This window comes from Enhydra lutris, unplaced genomic scaffold (genome assembly GCF_002288905.1).
Source record: "Enhydra lutris kenyoni isolate GAN:26980312 unplaced genomic scaffold, ASM228890v2 scaffoldscaffold49, whole genome shotgun sequence".
In the NCBI taxonomy this organism is placed as follows: domain Eukaryota; kingdom Metazoa; phylum Chordata; class Mammalia; order Carnivora; family Mustelidae; genus Enhydra; species Enhydra lutris.
Genome location: NW_019154133.1, coordinates 432,718 through 449,807, shown reverse-complemented (window position 1 = coordinate 449,807; position 17,090 = coordinate 432,718). Strand labels below are relative to the sequence as shown.

The window sequence follows — 17,090 nt, the reverse complement described above, 5'->3', positions numbered from 1 at the left end:
GTAGTTAGTGGTTCTATTCAAAGATAATCACTGCTATTAAGATATTTTAGCTAACATTGTTTGCTAATTAATTAATTAATGCCTTTTTTATTTTTATAATAATTTTATTTTTTCTATTGTTTACGATAATTTCATTAAATTTTTATGTTCTGCCCTTAATGTGGAATGCAATACTATCATTTGCCTAATTTTAAAAATCTTTCTATATCCCAGTAAGTGGCATTTTAAACCATTTTTCTTCCTAAAATATATTAATTTTCTATGAAATTTATCATATCACCTTTATTACCAGCAAGTCCTTATTAAAAGCAAAATATTTTATATCTTTAATCTTTTTACACACAAACTGTAGTTAAAAAGGAAAATGGCAACTGGATTTCTTGGTTCTTATAGTGTGCTATTGCCAAAATATTGCAGTCATTGTCTGAGGTACATAGTTTAAAAAAAATTTTATAAAAAATACGTTGATGTGACTCTAATTAATATGTTTGCAAAACTTAATGAGTAGGAAATTTCACTTCTGCTCTGAATGTTATTCATAATTGTACTAACCAAATTGCAATATTGAGATAGAAGGACTGCTGAAAGTTCAAATATTTTAATAGTGTTTTTAATTTCTTTATAATCAACAGTTAAATTTTTAATAAACATTGAACACATACTATGTAACATTAATATATTAAAATATAATATGTAGACTTAATAAGTGTGCATTTAACGAAGGAAATCAGAATAATTTTTATTTTTTTAAATAATAATGACTTTGGTGATATGCCTAGGAAGTTCCAAACACTAATTTACTTTTTTCTGAGTACAAGAGAATTGTGCTGTGTCTGTTACTAGTGCCAGTCTAGCTAAGGTCATAAACTTCATTTACTTCATTTCAGAGATCAGAATATTCCTCTCTTATTGAGTTTATGGTCTGTTTGCCCATTCTTCCTGCTCAACGTAATGAATCAGAAAATATTTTGAATATGGTATTTAGGGAGGTGATGGAAGACATCAAAAATACTTTGAGTGTCTTAAAACAGCCAATACAGATGGAAGTGAAAAGGTGTTTAAACTTTCTAGAAAATATCTGAGGATTGATAACTAAAGTAGAGGTTTTTTTCTTTCCTGTTTGACAAAGAATTTTAGCATTTGGAATTTATCCTCACTAAATTTGTCATTGTTCATCTGAGATACTTTTGTGATCTGAAAAAAATTGGAAACAAGCTAAATGCTCATCAAGAGAATGAAGAAAATCATGGTACAGCTTGTTAGTATGTGATTGTGTAAGTTATATCCAATAAGATGGTTTATAATAGCATAATAAAATGAGTACTGAAGTAATAAGCAGTGGCACTGGGTATATAGATTATGATGACTTTTTTTCTAATTTATAACTCTTTTTCTTCTAAGTACTGGAAAGCAATGGCAAAGAAAATACAACAAAATTTTAACAGTAAATATCTTCAGGTTAGAATTACTTTTTTTCCCTTCATATGTGTATATTTCCTTTTGTGTGTACACATTCTGTAAAATATTTACTTTGAAAAAGCTACCTTTGGCTTATGGTAGGAAGTGGTTTGCAATTTAAGAATTGTGTAGTCATTATAATAATGATGTTTATGAGTGATAGAGATATCACCACATATACTTGATTTTCTCATGGCAAATGAACATCTGAAGGTTTTTCACAAAATAGTTTTTATGAATAGTTTTTATGATTTCTACTGAAGAACTGTCTGTCACTGCCCTGGTAGATTTGTTAAGTCTTCCTAAATTGTGGATGGTTTTCTGAAGAATAAATTCAGACTTTGGGGGGAACATTCTTTTGGTTTATTTTGTCCAAGAAAAGATGACTAAATAAATTTGTTTATTTTGGTTCAACTTTTTCCTTTTCTATAATTACACATCTAAGAAATTTTATGCCAACTTTTTTAAATGTAAAAAAATATTCAAGTACATTTAGATGAGTTAAAAGTATTTGGAAAATGACTGTCCTTTTGTGCATGTTAAGAAACTAACTAGATGCTCATTGAATTTTTGTAATATTCTTTAATGATAAAACCAGATATTTTCTGATTCAAGAAGTTTTCTCTGGTCTTCCCAATTGGATATGAGCTCTTTCTTTTCAGATATCACTAGTTTGGAAATCTTGCAGCATTTCCAAGGTTTTAACATATATTATAAGACTTCTTTGAGTACTAACTCTAGACTTTAACAGATTATAATGTTTAGGGCATGATATTCTTTTCTTAATCATTTTTGTATCTTTTTCATCTTTTCCCAGGTTTTTGAATATAACATGTACTAGTATTGTTGAATGACTTTCTTGAATACTAGGGTATTTCTTGTTGTTATTTTTGTAGTTCATTCTGTGTTCAGTATTGTCTAAATAAATCTAAGTTTGGAAATTCAGGACCATGAAATCAAGAGAAGAGTAGAATTTACTGCTGTATTAATCTTTTCTACTCCAAAAATGTTTTCTCTATAGTAAATTTTAATGTTGTCTTTAATAATTAATGTGTCCTTCTTAGATTCAAAGCTAGAAATCTGCAAAGACAGATCTTTAACTATTCTATACACATTCTTTCTATTTTTATAGAGTATTTACAATCTTGGTGTGATATTTTCAGAATGAAAACCATACTCTTTTTTTTTTTAATATCATGTTAGTTACCATACAGTACATCACTAGTTTTGATATAGTGTTCCAAGATTCATTGTTTGCATACAGCACCCAGTGCTTTATGCAGTTCGCGCCCTCTTTAATACCCACCACCCCGCTCACCCATCCCCCCACCCACCTCCCCTCTGAAACCTTTGGTTTGATTCCCAGAGTCCATAGTTTCTCGTAGTTCATCTCCCACTTCAATTTCTCTCCCTTCATTTTTCCCTTCCTTCTCCTAATGTCCTCCATGCTATTCCTTATGTTCCACAAATAAGTGAAACTATATGATAATGGACTTTCTCTGTTTGACTTATTTCACTTAGCATAATCTCCTCCAGTCCCATCCTTGCTGATGCAAAAGTTCAGTAATCATCCTTTCTGGTAGCTGAGTAATATTCCATTGTGTGTGTGGACCACATCTTCTTTATCCGTTTGTCTGTTGAAGGACATCTTAGGTCTTTCCACAGTACTCTGACATTAGTCTTCATATGGCAACTGTTTAAATTTTTAATTATTCTTCTTCTGAAATATATCTAATATCATCATATCTTTTGTAAGTTTCTGGGACCAAAAACATATTCTGTAATACACAAATAAACAAATAGTTTTTGAGTTATACAGTAAATATATTTTTAAAAGACAAGAGTCCTGTTTAGCCTTTTTGGGTACAAAAATGCATTAAAATATTGCTTTAATTTTAAATAGATAAAATTAAAAATACAGTACTTCACTCATAGTGGCAAGAATTAAGAACTCAAAAGTCACATGGGTTATTGACTACCATTTTGGATAGTGTAGGTATGGAATATGTCCATCTTTATAGAAAATTCTGTGGGGCTTCAGTGGTTTATAGTTTATTATACAGCAGCCTTCATAAACACTTAACACTAGCTCCATTCAAACTTCTAGCTTAATAACAAAGAGACAAGTTCTAAGATTAGTTGCATTTTCACCAAAATATTCATTTTTCTCTTGTCGTTTGCTTTGTAGCTATAACATCTCCTTGACTATTCTTACAATGTAAGCATTTTTTCAGTACCTCAGAGCTCCTTGATTTTTCTTTTTATCAGTGGTTTTCAGCAATTTGATTATGATCGGTCTGTCGTTTTGTTTATTCTGATTAGAATTCAGTGAGATTCTTGGATCTGTGGAATGATATAATTTTCATCAAATTTGGGAGATATTTGACTATTGTTCTTTTGAGTATTTTTACCCCTGTGGGACTCCAGGTGTATGTATATTAAATAGCTCGGTACTATCATTTAACTTACTGAGGCTCTCTGCTCAGCTTTTTTTCTTAGCGTTTTATCTCTATAATACATCTTGGATATTCACTATTTCCATAACTTCAAATTCACAAATCTGTTTTTCTGCAGAGTCTTACCACCTATAATATCCATTAAGTATATATTTTTAATTTTAGATTTAGTTTTCATCTGTAGATGTTCCTTTGTTAACATATAATGTATTATTTGCTTCAGGGTCCCAGGTCTGTGAATCATCAGATGTCTTACACAATTCACAGCACTTGCCATAGCACATACCCTCCCCAATGTTCATAACCCAAACACCCTATCCCTCCCACACACACAACCCCCCCCAGTAACCCTCAGTTTGTTTCCTGAGATTAAGAGTGTAGACATTCCTTTGGTTCTTTTTTTATATCATTAATTTTTCTCCTGGTTATGGGTCACACTTTTCAATTCATGGGATCTCTAGGAATTTTTTCTTGGATGCTAAAGATTTTGTATTTTGTGTTGTCTGAGTTTTATTTCTTAAAATAAGTATTGTGCTTTGCTCTGGTAGACCTTTGGATTGTTTTTGGTTTAGTTCAGTCATCTTCAGACTTGTTTTTAAGTTTTTTTAGAATAGTCCCAGAGTACCTTTTACTGTAGGGATCATTTATCTGGTGTCTGAACATAATGCTCCAGGGGGCTGGTTTGGACACTCTACTATTGCTGGTAGGAACTTGAATTATTCTCAGCCTTTTATGGGTCTGGTAACTGACAGCTTTCCAATAAGTTTTTAACCAACCTCATAGAAGCTGAACTTTTGCATGCATATTCTAGGAACCAACATAGACTCAAAAGATCCCGAAGACAACTGGAGTAGTCTGAATAACTCTCTTCTTTCTAGAAATCTGCCTCACAATTTCCTGCTTCGTCAGATTCCCTGAGCTCTGATTTCTATTGCCTCAGCTCAGTAAGGTAGCTGTCTCTGCTTTCAGTCACATGTATGCGAACACATTACACATATACACATATTGCAGCTCTATGACCTGAAATATGTTCCTTTTCTCTTAGATGTCATGGCTCTGCGATGCCTGTGGTTTAATGTCTGAAAACAGTCGTTTCGTCTATGTTAACCTGATTTTCTAGTTTTTGGAGTCAGGAAGATTAAAACCCCTGTTATTCTATCATGTCTGAAAGTGAAGTCCTTCGACTGATTGAAGATTCATGTAATATAGAAGTACAAGCTAAATATTATACTATTAATTAAGAAAATTTTGCAGAATGTTGAAATGTTAATGTATAACTGTGACAAAACTCTGTCATTATAAATGCTGATAGAAACTGGCAAGTAATCTTATGTGAGAGAGTAGACACATACAGACTGGAAGGTGATGAAGAATCAATAAGAAGAATTACACAATTGGCAATGTGGAGTTACAGCTTTGAGAATCATTTACATAGAGCAAAATGATGCAGTCAGAGAGAGCATGTTGATATTTAAAAAGATGCAGAGAGAGCATGTGGAATTCTAGGATAGCTGTGCCTTCATCTTAAATTTGGCTTGGGTCATTATCAAAGACAGACCACTGGGCTCTGTCAGCCATGGGTCTGACCCACTTGAACAGTTCTTGAGTTTGCATTTTAACCAGTTCATCCCTCTTTAGGAAATAAAACATCAACCATAGTCATGGTTTATTATTGAAAGTAACTCTACTATATTTCTAAAAACATTGATCACATAAGAGCAAAAAGGAAATAAGAGTATTTCTATGAATTGCATTATTGATGTTGGCCTGGAGTGGTAAGAAAGGTAACTATGGATTCTGGAGCCCCCAAAATGGATCTTTAGTTTTCCCTTTCAGTGTGATTAAAATACATGAAATTATATGAGGTAGCTAGTCATTTGTTTAAAATACGTATGTGCACCTTGACTTTTCTGTATCCAGTTGATTCTCAGAGCATTTGTCTTGAGATATGCAGTAGCTCAAATTGCAAAATTAAAAGCAAAAGTACCAGCTTTCCTTTCCTTTAACCCTAACCCTGAATAATTCATAAAGCAACCACTTAAGTCTAGCTAAACTAAAACAAAACAAGAAAACAACATAATCCTTGATTTGAATGATGCCATACTATTACTTTCTATGGAATATCTAAATGTTTATAAAATCAAACTTCATTATAAAGGGTTATGTATAATTTTGACTATCTAATATTTAGTAAAATTTTAATAATCCAAGATGTGATCATTAACAACCTAATCTGAATCATTTTTATGTTATTTGGTTGCTCTTGATTTCAGAAGTATGTGGTTTAGTCAGTAAATTTTCAAACATATTCAATTTATATGCGTTTAAGATTTCTACCACTTTAATGTTCAACTTAGAAATATTATTTAAAATTATTTTTTAAAAAGATGTATTTATTTATTATTTTTATAGCTATAAGGTTTTAAAAGAGATTATTCATTTGAAAGTATATATATGTATATAGATATGTATGTGTATATCTATCTATATAGATAGATAGATAGAACTGATAAAATGTATTAATAAGCTAATGTTTAACAATGATCATCAATGTCAGAGATTGTATCCTTGTTGAAATTTTAGTTTCACCATATTGGTTTTTTTTAAAGTGGTAGTCACTTTAGAAGAAAATGTCTAGCCAAAAACAAAAAAAAAATAAGGAAGGAAGGGAGGGAGGGAGAGAGGAAGGGGGGGAAGGGAAGAATGGAAGGATGAAAGGAAGGAAGGGAAAGGAAGGAAAAGGAGGGAAGGAAGGAAGGAAGGAAGGAGGAGGGAGGGAGGAAAGAGAAAGAGAAAGAAAGAAGAAAGAAAAAAAGGTACTTAATAAATATTGTTGAATAAACGAATGAATGAATGAATTTTTAAAACCTTACAAAAATAAATCTGCAAGTGCTAGAGTACTTAGAAATAAAAGTTTCATTGAGTTTAATTAAGCACAATTAAATACTCTGCCAAGCTCAGAAAACAGTTTTTAGAAATACTGGCAGTCCTTGGGCAACATAGGAGCTGTTAGTTAAATGAATTAAAAATGAGTTTGAGAATAGAAATTTCAACACAGATGCCCAGTCTACTAATTTGCTGATCATTGATGAAAACTAGCTACACATGTTGTCTTTTTTTTTTAAACCAATATATGATATTGGCTCCATTAAGAAAATGTACAGAATTAACTCTGGTTAAATCCCTTACTTACACAATTACATTTTTCTTATGTTAAATTTTTAAATCTTTTTTCACTCCTACAGCATTTAGTGGAAAGAATTGTTAGTTTCTCATAAAAAGTTTCCGATAATGAAAGATCCAATATATGTATATTTTATGGAAAATGTAGAGTTAAAAATGCATGTGCTCAACAATATAAGGTGACTTATTCCTCAGACTTGCTTCTGAGAAATTGACTTAAAAATACAAACAACTACAAAAGGTTTCGTCATTATGTGAGGCTGGATTTTGGATAAATAAATCAGGAATCATTTATAACTATACGCCAAGTGTTTATAAGTGTTTTCTTACTTCATTTTGTAATGCAGTGTTCACCTTTTACATTTCTAAATTTTCTTCTCAAGAAAATCAGCGATAATTAGAGATTTGAGATTCCCTGGTACACTGTTGAAAAATGTTAAATATTGGTAGTATCCATCCAACCTAATTCTTTTCTTTTTGATTATTTCTGTTTGTTTGTTTAAGGATTAAAACAAGGTGAGCCAACCATGACTGGCAAAACACAGACCAGCAATGTCACCAATAAGAATGACCCCAAGTCCATCAACTCCCGAGTTTTCATCGGCAATCTAAATACAGCCATTGTCAAGAAAGTTGACATTGAAGCCATTTTCTCAAAGTATGGAAAAATAGTTGGATGCTCAGTTCACAAGGGTTATGCATTTGTACAGTACATGAGTGAGCGACACGCAAGAGCGGCAGTGGCTGGAGAAAATGCCAGGATCATTGCCGGCCAACCACTTGGTAAGTTGTGCTCACATATGGCTTTCACATTAGTGTTCTCGTCTTTGCGCGTATCTGCATACAGTTTAACTATGACAAAGCCAGCACTACCATAATATCTGTCTCTTATTTAACCAGGTATAGCGTTTGCATATTGGTAATTTATATTATTTTCATGTTTTTGTATTGTTTTACATGTTTCTTATTTTTTCTGCCAGTTTACAGACTTGAGATCAAGTCCATGTTGTAGGAGGTGTTCCCTCCACCAAGCCTAAGAAGTCCAGGCAAATGAAAAAACATGCATCATATTTTACTTTATTTGACTTGAAACGGTACCTGTCTCCCAGGAAAGACTATGCTAAGCAAAAAGATAACTCTGCCTTTTATACTTTTAGCATTTGCTCTGAGGGTTAGCATATTTTCCTAACTTCCTGTTTTTATTGTTTGAAGAGAAGAGATAGAAAATAGCAATAAGAAGTTAATCGAGGGACGCCTGGGTGGCTCAGTTGGTTAAGCAGCTGCCTTCGGCTCAGGTCATGATCCCAGCGTCCTGGGATCGAGTCCCACATCGGGCTCCTTGCTCGTCAGGGAGCCTGCTTCTCCCTCTGCCTCTGCCTGCCATTCTGTCTGCCTGTGCTTGCTCTCTCTCCCTCTCTCTGACAAATGAATAAATAAAATCTTTAAAAAAAAAAAAAAAAGAAGTTAATCGAGAACTGGAAAAGGAATATAACCCATTCTTTCTTATCTAGTCCAGAATCTTTTATGTCATGCCTGTTCAATCATGTGCAATGATCAAATTTTTATCTAATATTGAAGGAATATATAGGTTTTTTTCCAAAGGAGAAAAAAGGATATAGTCTGAAGTAAAATGTAAATACTTAGGAGGAAATACTTTATAATAAATCTGTAGATTAAAAAAATAAAAATTAGTCTATTTTTCTACAAGAGAAAAAAACATAATTAAGACATCACTGATCCCTTAATGTATACCTCTTCTCCTGTCCAGATTCGTATTTTAAGTTAATTATACAACATTTTCTCTCAGCATCATATGCCCAGAACAAAACCCTTGATTTTTCACACCCTCAATTTTCCTTCATCCCCAGGCTTCTCCATCACAGTAACTGGAAACCTCACTTAATCAATTTTTCAAACAAAAACTGAGGTGTCAACTCTGATTATTCTGTTCTCTCTACGCTTCAAATATAATCCATCATCATGTTTCTTGCCTTCGATATATCCCAAACCCAATCACCTTTTAGATCTGCCGGTAGCCATCTCATCCAGGCCACCATTATGCCTCAGCTAGGCTGCTGAAGTAACCACCTAACTGGTCTGCTTCTTTCCACTCTCACCAGTGTCCTTTAAAAACATAAATGTGACGATGACATCAACATGTTCTTAAAACTCTTTAAATGCTTTTCCATTTCACCCAGGGTGAGATTTATATTCTATACTACACCTCGAATACCTCATACATCTTCAAGTTCATCTCCTTCTCTCTGTCTTTGTGTACCGTGTCAGTAATCCTGGCCATCTTGCTATGCCTCAAACGTTCCAAGATTGTTTTTACCTCAGAGGCTTTGGACTTGCTATTCCTTCTGCTCAGAAGACAGATCTTTGCTGCAGATCTTCTCCTGTCTATTTGATTATGTGCTGTACTCAAATTTTCCTTCCTCGGAGAGACTTTTCCTGACCAGCTTACCTAGTCTTCTGCCCTCTTGCCTACATTATCCATTTCATTATAGTACTTTATGTATTTTTTTCATAGACTTCATCAGTACCTGGGATTACATAATTTATGATGTATCTCTATTATGTCCACAGATATAAAGATGAAGGGGCATATAAAAGAAATAAGCTAAAAAAAAAAAAAAGAAAAGCTAAAAGCATAGACAAACCAAGTTAGAAGAGTGTTAAGGACATTATACTATTAAGTCACATAATGTAGTTATGAAAAATGTTTGGGAAGCCATAGAATTCAATAAAATAAGAGTGAAGTCTGAGGTGATAGTCTTCGGGGGTGGGGAAAGGATTTTTATATAAGTGTTTGCTTGCTACAGACCCACAAATAATCACTTACATATAGGAATATAGTTTTTATTTACCTTTCTCTAATTCATTTTTTTAATATTTTAAAGAAAGGTAAAGCTTTCCAAAAGACATTGATAAGTTTTTTATTTGATCTTTTTTTATTTCCCTTAATGTCCCCATTCTGCTTATTTACCTTGAAATGGAAATTTTCTGACAACTTTTGTTTTTCTAAGTTGAAATTCTTATTTCAAGGCCACATTCTAGCCAATGTCAGAGAAATACCCATTTATTGCCTGTATCCTGATTGCTATGAAACTAACACATACTTGCAGAAATGTTTTAATTATTATTTTTAAAAAATTCATTATCAATATACGGCCAATTAAAAGTCCAATTCACTTACTAATGAACTTTATTTTTTTAAGTGATCTCTGCACCCAACATAGCACTCCAGCTCATGACCCTGAAATCAATAGTTGCACATTCTTCACTTAGTAATGAACTATAGCTAATTTTCCAGAATCCCATTTCCTCCCACTGTTCAGTTGATTACTCTCCTATTGAGAAGAATGTAATTGATAAAGAGAACATCAATACTAAAAATTTTGTGGCTAACTTAGAAAAACCCAAGGAAAAAAATGAAGGCACCAAATCACTACTCTTTGAGAGCCACAGAATTAAATTGTGTTTCTAATAAGATATCATTTCTCATTCTTAGTCATTTGTCTCAGATCCTCTCTTTGCTGTGTCCTCAGGTTAATCTCTGGAGCATATATCTTGATCAGCCATAATCACCCTTTCTGCCTGAATCCAAGTTAAAAACTTTATTCTTTCAGTTGAAATCTATTCTTTCACACTACTTTTGTCTAAAGTGTGCATCTTGGGGCTCCTGGGTGGCTCAGTGGGTTAAAGCCTCTGCCTTTGGCTCAGGTCATGATCCCAGGTTCCTGGGATCAAGCCCCACATTGGGCTCTCTGCTCAGCAGGGAGCCTGCTTCCTCCTCTCTCTCTGCCTGCTTTTCTGCCTGTTTGTGATCTCCGTCTGTCAAATAAATAAATAAAATCTTTAAAAAAATAAAAAAATAAAGTGTACATCTTTTCATACAAAGCATATGCTTTATAACGGTTAGTAAGATTGCTTTTCAGGTCAAGTGTCTGAATGTACCCACCTTTTCTAAAACCATATTGCTAGAAATTCAGGCAAGTCTTCCAGTTGTCCCTTATAGAGAGGAAGTTTCCCAGCCAAGTCCTAAAGAAGACTCAGTTTTCCAGGAAGTCTATCCATTTCTAACTTTAAATATCATACCTTTATTTTTACTGACAAGCAAAACTTAGGTTTAGGTAAATCACTTTTCTTCATTAATTTTTTGACTTCAAATAAACCCTTTATGATTTGCAGTCCCCACCAAGCTCTATAAGCCCTTAAACTGAAGTGAATTGATGATGGATCAAATAACAGGACACCATCATATGAAACCAGAGTTAGCTTCATGTACAATAACTTGTGTAAAGCATTCTTCTTTCTCTCTCTTTTTTTTAAGATTTTGTTTAGTTATTTGACAGACAGAGATCACAAGTAGGCAGAGAGGCAGGCAGAGAGAGAGAGGAAGGGAAGCAGGCACCCTGCTGAGCAGAGAGCACAATGTGGGGCTTGATCCCAGGACCCTGAGACCATGACCTGAGCCGAAGGCAGAGGCTTAACCCACTAAGCCACCCAGGTGCCCCCATTCTTCTTTCTCTTAGAGTGAGAAGAAAATTAACAGTGATGAAGCCTTCCACTGGGCCAGTACTTTACCTGTATTATCCTATTTGCTCCCAATACATAGTTAAAATAACTTCTTCTAAACAGAAACGATCTTTTCATATCACTATGTATTCAAAATTCTTTATGTAAAATTTAGAGATTAAATGTCAAGGGGTGCCTGGGTGGCTAAGTGGGTTAAAGCCTCTGCCTTCGGCTCAGGTCATGATCTCAGGGTCCTGGGATCGAGCCCCGCATCGGGTTCTCTGCTCAGCAGGGAGCCTGCTTCACCCTTTCTCTCTGCCTGTCTCTCCGCCTACTTGTACTCTCTCTCTCTCTGTCAAATAAATAAATAAAATATTTAAAAAATAAATGTCAGTAGTACCAGAAAAAAACTGAACATTCTATAGAATAAGTGAGTTTTTATAGTTCTATGGAGGTTATAAATATACACTTAAACTGAGAATAGGCTATGAATGTGATGAAACCCAACATTTAATAAATGAAATATGAGTGGCTGTTCTGACACTAGAAGATTTTAACTTGGAAAGCAGGTGTTGAATTGTCTTTTACTGAAAAAATAATCCATCAACTGTATGATGGATGGATTAGTGTGATATAAAAGTGGAAATGGGACATGTAATGGGAAACTACCAAAAGAGGAATGGAAATTATGGAAGTGAAGAGAGGAAAATGAGGAAAAATAGGTAGGATTAAATAGGTAAGATTAAATAATTAGTTGGCACAGTGGGTGAGACAGACAGAGATAGAAGAATCAAGAATGATTCCCATGTTCTGGGTTGAGGATGGAGAACGATTTCCTAAGAGAAAAGATTTTTCTGTAAGATAGTGAGTGCAGGACTGAATAGATAGGTTAGGGTTGAAGGGCATGCCTGAGGATATGGATGTATATGTATCTAGTATCATCTTGGATACACAGGTCCAAACTAAGAGGAAAGATTTGGACTGAGTAGAGATTTGTGTGTCATTAGCATAGATGGTGTTAAAGCTATAGAAATGGATAAGCTGACCCAAGGAGAACATATAAAGTCTGAAGACTATTGGCTGAAAATGGATCTATGGAGAAAAACTGGGGTCAGTAAAAAGCAGCCCATTAATAAGCCCTCTGAAAATCTAAGTCCAAAGTATTTTCTACAAAACTACTTCATCCCCCAGGTCTACGCTATAGTTGACCATGGCCTTCCTAAAGTGACCACTTTCTTAGCAGAGTCCTAAAGTCAATTCCCTTAAACTCCTACTGATTTCCAACTTCCAAGCCCATATATGCAAATATTCTTATTGATTCTAATATTTAAAACTCTCGTGTATGAGAGATTAAGCACTTTATCTTTAATGTTTAAATTTCTTACCATATTAATGTCTTCTATACTCCAGGCCATCTGCTCAGCTGAGTAGCAGAGATAATTTTATCTACCTTGCCAGGTTTCATTGTATGTCTTTAGTAAAACTATTGGCAAGTCAAACATTATAGATCCAGGAAGGATGATTTTACTCAGTTAACTATATTAGTACACCTGAAATTTAAGATGAATAATTCCATATATCTGTATTATAAAACTTTCTGTGTCTTTTGGAGAAAACATCTTTTACCATGCAATTGCCATCAAATTCTGAATTGAAATTTTAAATAGTATGTATTTTATATTCTTTTCAAATTCATAAAAATGAGAAATTATTTTAAAAGTTGCTGAATCCGACCTCAAGATTACAGTGCATGGAATAACTAGGGGAGTTCAGAAGTTGGAGCTCAAAGTACTGGAATTCTAATCTGGATTTTGAAAGTAGGTCACAGTCTAAAGTCTTGATTATCTTCCTTCTTTTGGACTTTTTATTCTTACTTTGTTGGCAGAGATTTCTAATTTCCATACCATAACAAGGGAAAAGGTGTCCTGAATTAGATCAGTGGTCTATCCATTTTATCAACATGTTCATGAACCCAACATATATTTTATTGAACGCAAAGTTTATTTCCTGAGGTTATTTCCCTTATAGCACATGAACAAATATCTAAGATGGTATTTTTTTCCTTCTGTTTAGACTTCTGTATACCTACTACTCCAGAGCAATTAAACAAAAACAAACAAATATATTTATTTCTTCAAACTGAAAAAAAAAGGGGGGGGGGCTCTGGTTTTTCTTTTTCTTCTTCTTCTTCTTTTTTTTAATCTATGATCAAGGTTATGTCCCAGACCTAATTGTGAGGTTGGCATGTTTTCTTCCTCTCCCATTTCCTTCCTTTCCCATTCCTCCTATTTCTGAATAAGTTAACTCAATCAGACTTTGGTGCTATGTGACCCTATGCGAGGTTCTGTCCCCAGGTTGTGACACATATTTCAAAATCAGACCTCTCTTCCTTTCCCAACTGATGTCTCTTCATTCCCAGGTCACAGTTGGCTTTCTGAGGATATTTAGCTGATAAATACCCTTAATCATATGTTTGGAGCTATGATAATTGAACACATTAAAGGATTTCAAATAAATGAACTGAGTGGAGAGATGGATTGTTGGTATTGCTGCCTTCCAAAAACTGATAATCACAGCACACCCTGTGGGTGTTGTACAGAAAAGGAAACTTGGCCATGACTTAACTTAGTTGCTTTTATATGTGTTCAGTTTTTGCACACATCTTTTTGCACCACATTATAAAAAGGATATCCCTTTTTTATCCCTGGCTTCATGCCTTGGATACGTAATGGAGGATTTCTAAGCTTTCTGTGGCAAAAAAAAAAAAAAAAAAAAAAAAAAACGATTCTATTTGGCTCATGTAAGTTGGGATTCTTAAAAAAAATCAGAGTCCAGCTGTGAAATTATTCTGAATAATTTTTGTAAAAAACACAATTTCCGTAAGGTGAATCTCCTTATAGAAATGTATCTCAGCTTGGTTAGTCAATAAAATTTTAGCTTTTAAAAGGCAAAACACTTATGTATCCTCCTCATTGAATTTGGATTTTAAGTTGTTATTATTGGAAATATTTGTTACATTTTTAAGTCTAAATTTAGTCACTGGAAATTTTTTCCTCAAACATCTTATGTGAAAGGTGAAACAAACTTTTCAAATGCTTAATATTGATAATTTTTTATATGAGAGGCCATGCATAAAGTGTCCTTTTGTACTAAAATATGATGCAGAGGTTGGACACTAGATCTAGATCAGTGCAAATTCCTACTGATTACACTGGCTTGATTTCATGCATGTTATAAATAAACATTTGTGATGTATTTTTTATTTTTAGATTATTTCATTCTTATGAGCTTGCAAAAGGCACAATAATATATGAACTTAAGAAGTCAGTTATTAATAGTAGGAAGAACCCAAAACAAAAACATGATTTATCTATAGAAATCATTCTTGCTCTGAAACCTGAATATGGGTCCCTGTCATTGAGAAGCAGAGTCTAGCTTAGAAAAAGAACATGTAAAATAGAGAATTAAATTAATTTCCTGACATTATAAATGTCTTGCAAATGCTGAAGGAATTCCAAAAAGGACCATGATGAATAGATTATTATTTTAAAAGAAATCTGGTTGATATATTTTTTTTAATTTTTTTTAATTTTATTTTTTATAAACATATAATATATTTTTATCCCCAGGGGTACAGGTCTGTGAATCACCAGGTTTACACACTTCACAGCACTCACCATAGCACATACCCTCCCCAATGTCTATAACCCCACCCCCCCAACCCCCCTCCCCCCATCAACCCTCAGTTTGTTTTGTGAGATTAAGAGTTACTTATGGTTTGTTTAATCACGATCATGAAGGAAGTAATGGAAATGCACTGGTAGAAAGGAAGATATTGGAGAGCCATCTTGAGAAAGAGGAAAGAAGAAAAACAGACAAACATTTGTAACAATCTACAAAGCATGCCTTAGGAGTAATGGATTTCAAATGTGTTTTTATCCTCAGCTACAATTTTGCATCCAGAGTGATCTTTTCAAAATACAAATCTAATGATGTCACCCTTTGATAAAAACTCTCAATGATTTCTCATTGTTCTCAGAAAAAAGACAGACCCTTGCTATGGCCCAAAGTTTACGTGTGATTTGTTTCTGGCTCATCTGCAGACTTTAATCACTACCCTCTCAGCCTTCTGAGAGAATTGACTTCTCTCAATTCTTTGAGCAAATCATCTTTCCTTCCCCTGGACCTTAGCACTTGGTTGTGTGGAATGTTCTTCACTACTAAGCTCCCCACCACCTTACCTTACTTCCCCACTTCTCCACTCCCTTCACTTGACTGTTCATCCTTCAGATCTCAGATCAAATATCGTTACTCTAAGGAAACCTACTTTGATCCCTCAAACATAGTTGGAATGTGTTACTTCCCTTTCTAGCACATATCTTCTTTTCTAATTTGTTTTTATACTTACTATTTTGTAACTGGTATCCATTTCTTCTTCCTCTAGGCTAAGTTCCTTGATAACATGGACTGTGTATGTTTATATTAATCTTCTTAGCACGTAGCAGAGTATTGATTCTTCCATGGCAAATGGCACATAGGATGGATGAGTGGTTGGATGGTGGGAGGAACAGTTTGGTTTCATTAAGGGCTTTTTCCTTCCATTGAAAGAGCAATTGAAAGAGACAGACAGGGAACACCTGGGTGGTTCAGTGGGTTAAAGCCTCTGCCTTCGGCTCAGGTCATGATCCCAGGGTCCTGGGATTGAGCCCCACATTGGGCTCTCTGCTCGCCGGAGAGCCTGCTTCCTCCTCTCTCTCTGCCTGTTTCTCTGCCTACTTGTGATCTCCATCTGTTAAGTAAATAAATTTAAAAAAAAAAAAAAAAAGAAAGAAAGAGACAGACAGGAAGAAGAAGAAGAAGGAAGAGGAAGGGCAGGAGGAGGATAAAGAAGGAGAAGGTGCAGTTACAAGTTTCCTGGAAAGCCAGCAGTTACAATTTGGGGTTTCTCCAAAGAGAAGGCACTGGGGTCTTTTTGTAAGGCAACTAGGTATTCATTCTCTCTAAAGTCAGACACCCCAGAGGTAGTTATTCAATAGGCTGGATTTAACTTTTTAAATATAATCCATACTTTTATAATTATAATATATATATTATATATATATATTATACTTAAAAGTATAAAATATTAATGCATATATTTTATTCAAAGGTTATAGTAAATGATATATTGGTTTAAAAAGGAATTTTAGTTGTGTAAAACTGCAGTCCTTAAAATGGCATGCTCTCATAGTTTTGTCTTATTCATCGTTAAGTATTTGCCTAGCACTCACCATCCTCAAAGCTCTTTAGAACAGATTCTCTTCTTTCACCCTCAGAACAGCACTGTGAGGTAACTAATATGAGTATTTATGCTTATTCTGCTGGCGAGGAATTGAGGCTTGCAGAAATTAACTTGCTTTAAATCACACAAATGGTAGTGTAGTATATCAAGCACCACATATTCTGACCCTAATTATTTTCACTATTTATTCT

At 34.0% G+C, this 17,090-nt stretch overlaps 1 protein-coding gene across 1 annotated transcript in view; it reads left to right on the top strand.

The window, feature by feature from the left end:
- The window catches only part of LOC111156812 (RALY RNA binding protein like), a 686,812-nt gene that overhangs the window by 314,458 nt on the left and 355,264 nt on the right, over positions 1–17,090 (top strand). The window contains exon 3 of the mRNA XM_022517892.1: positions 7,602–7,880. Coding sequence (XP_022373600.1) covers positions 7,625–7,880 — 256 coding nt within the window. The 5' untranslated portion in view covers positions 7,602–7,624. The remainder of the gene's footprint in view (positions 1–7,601; positions 7,881–17,090) is intronic.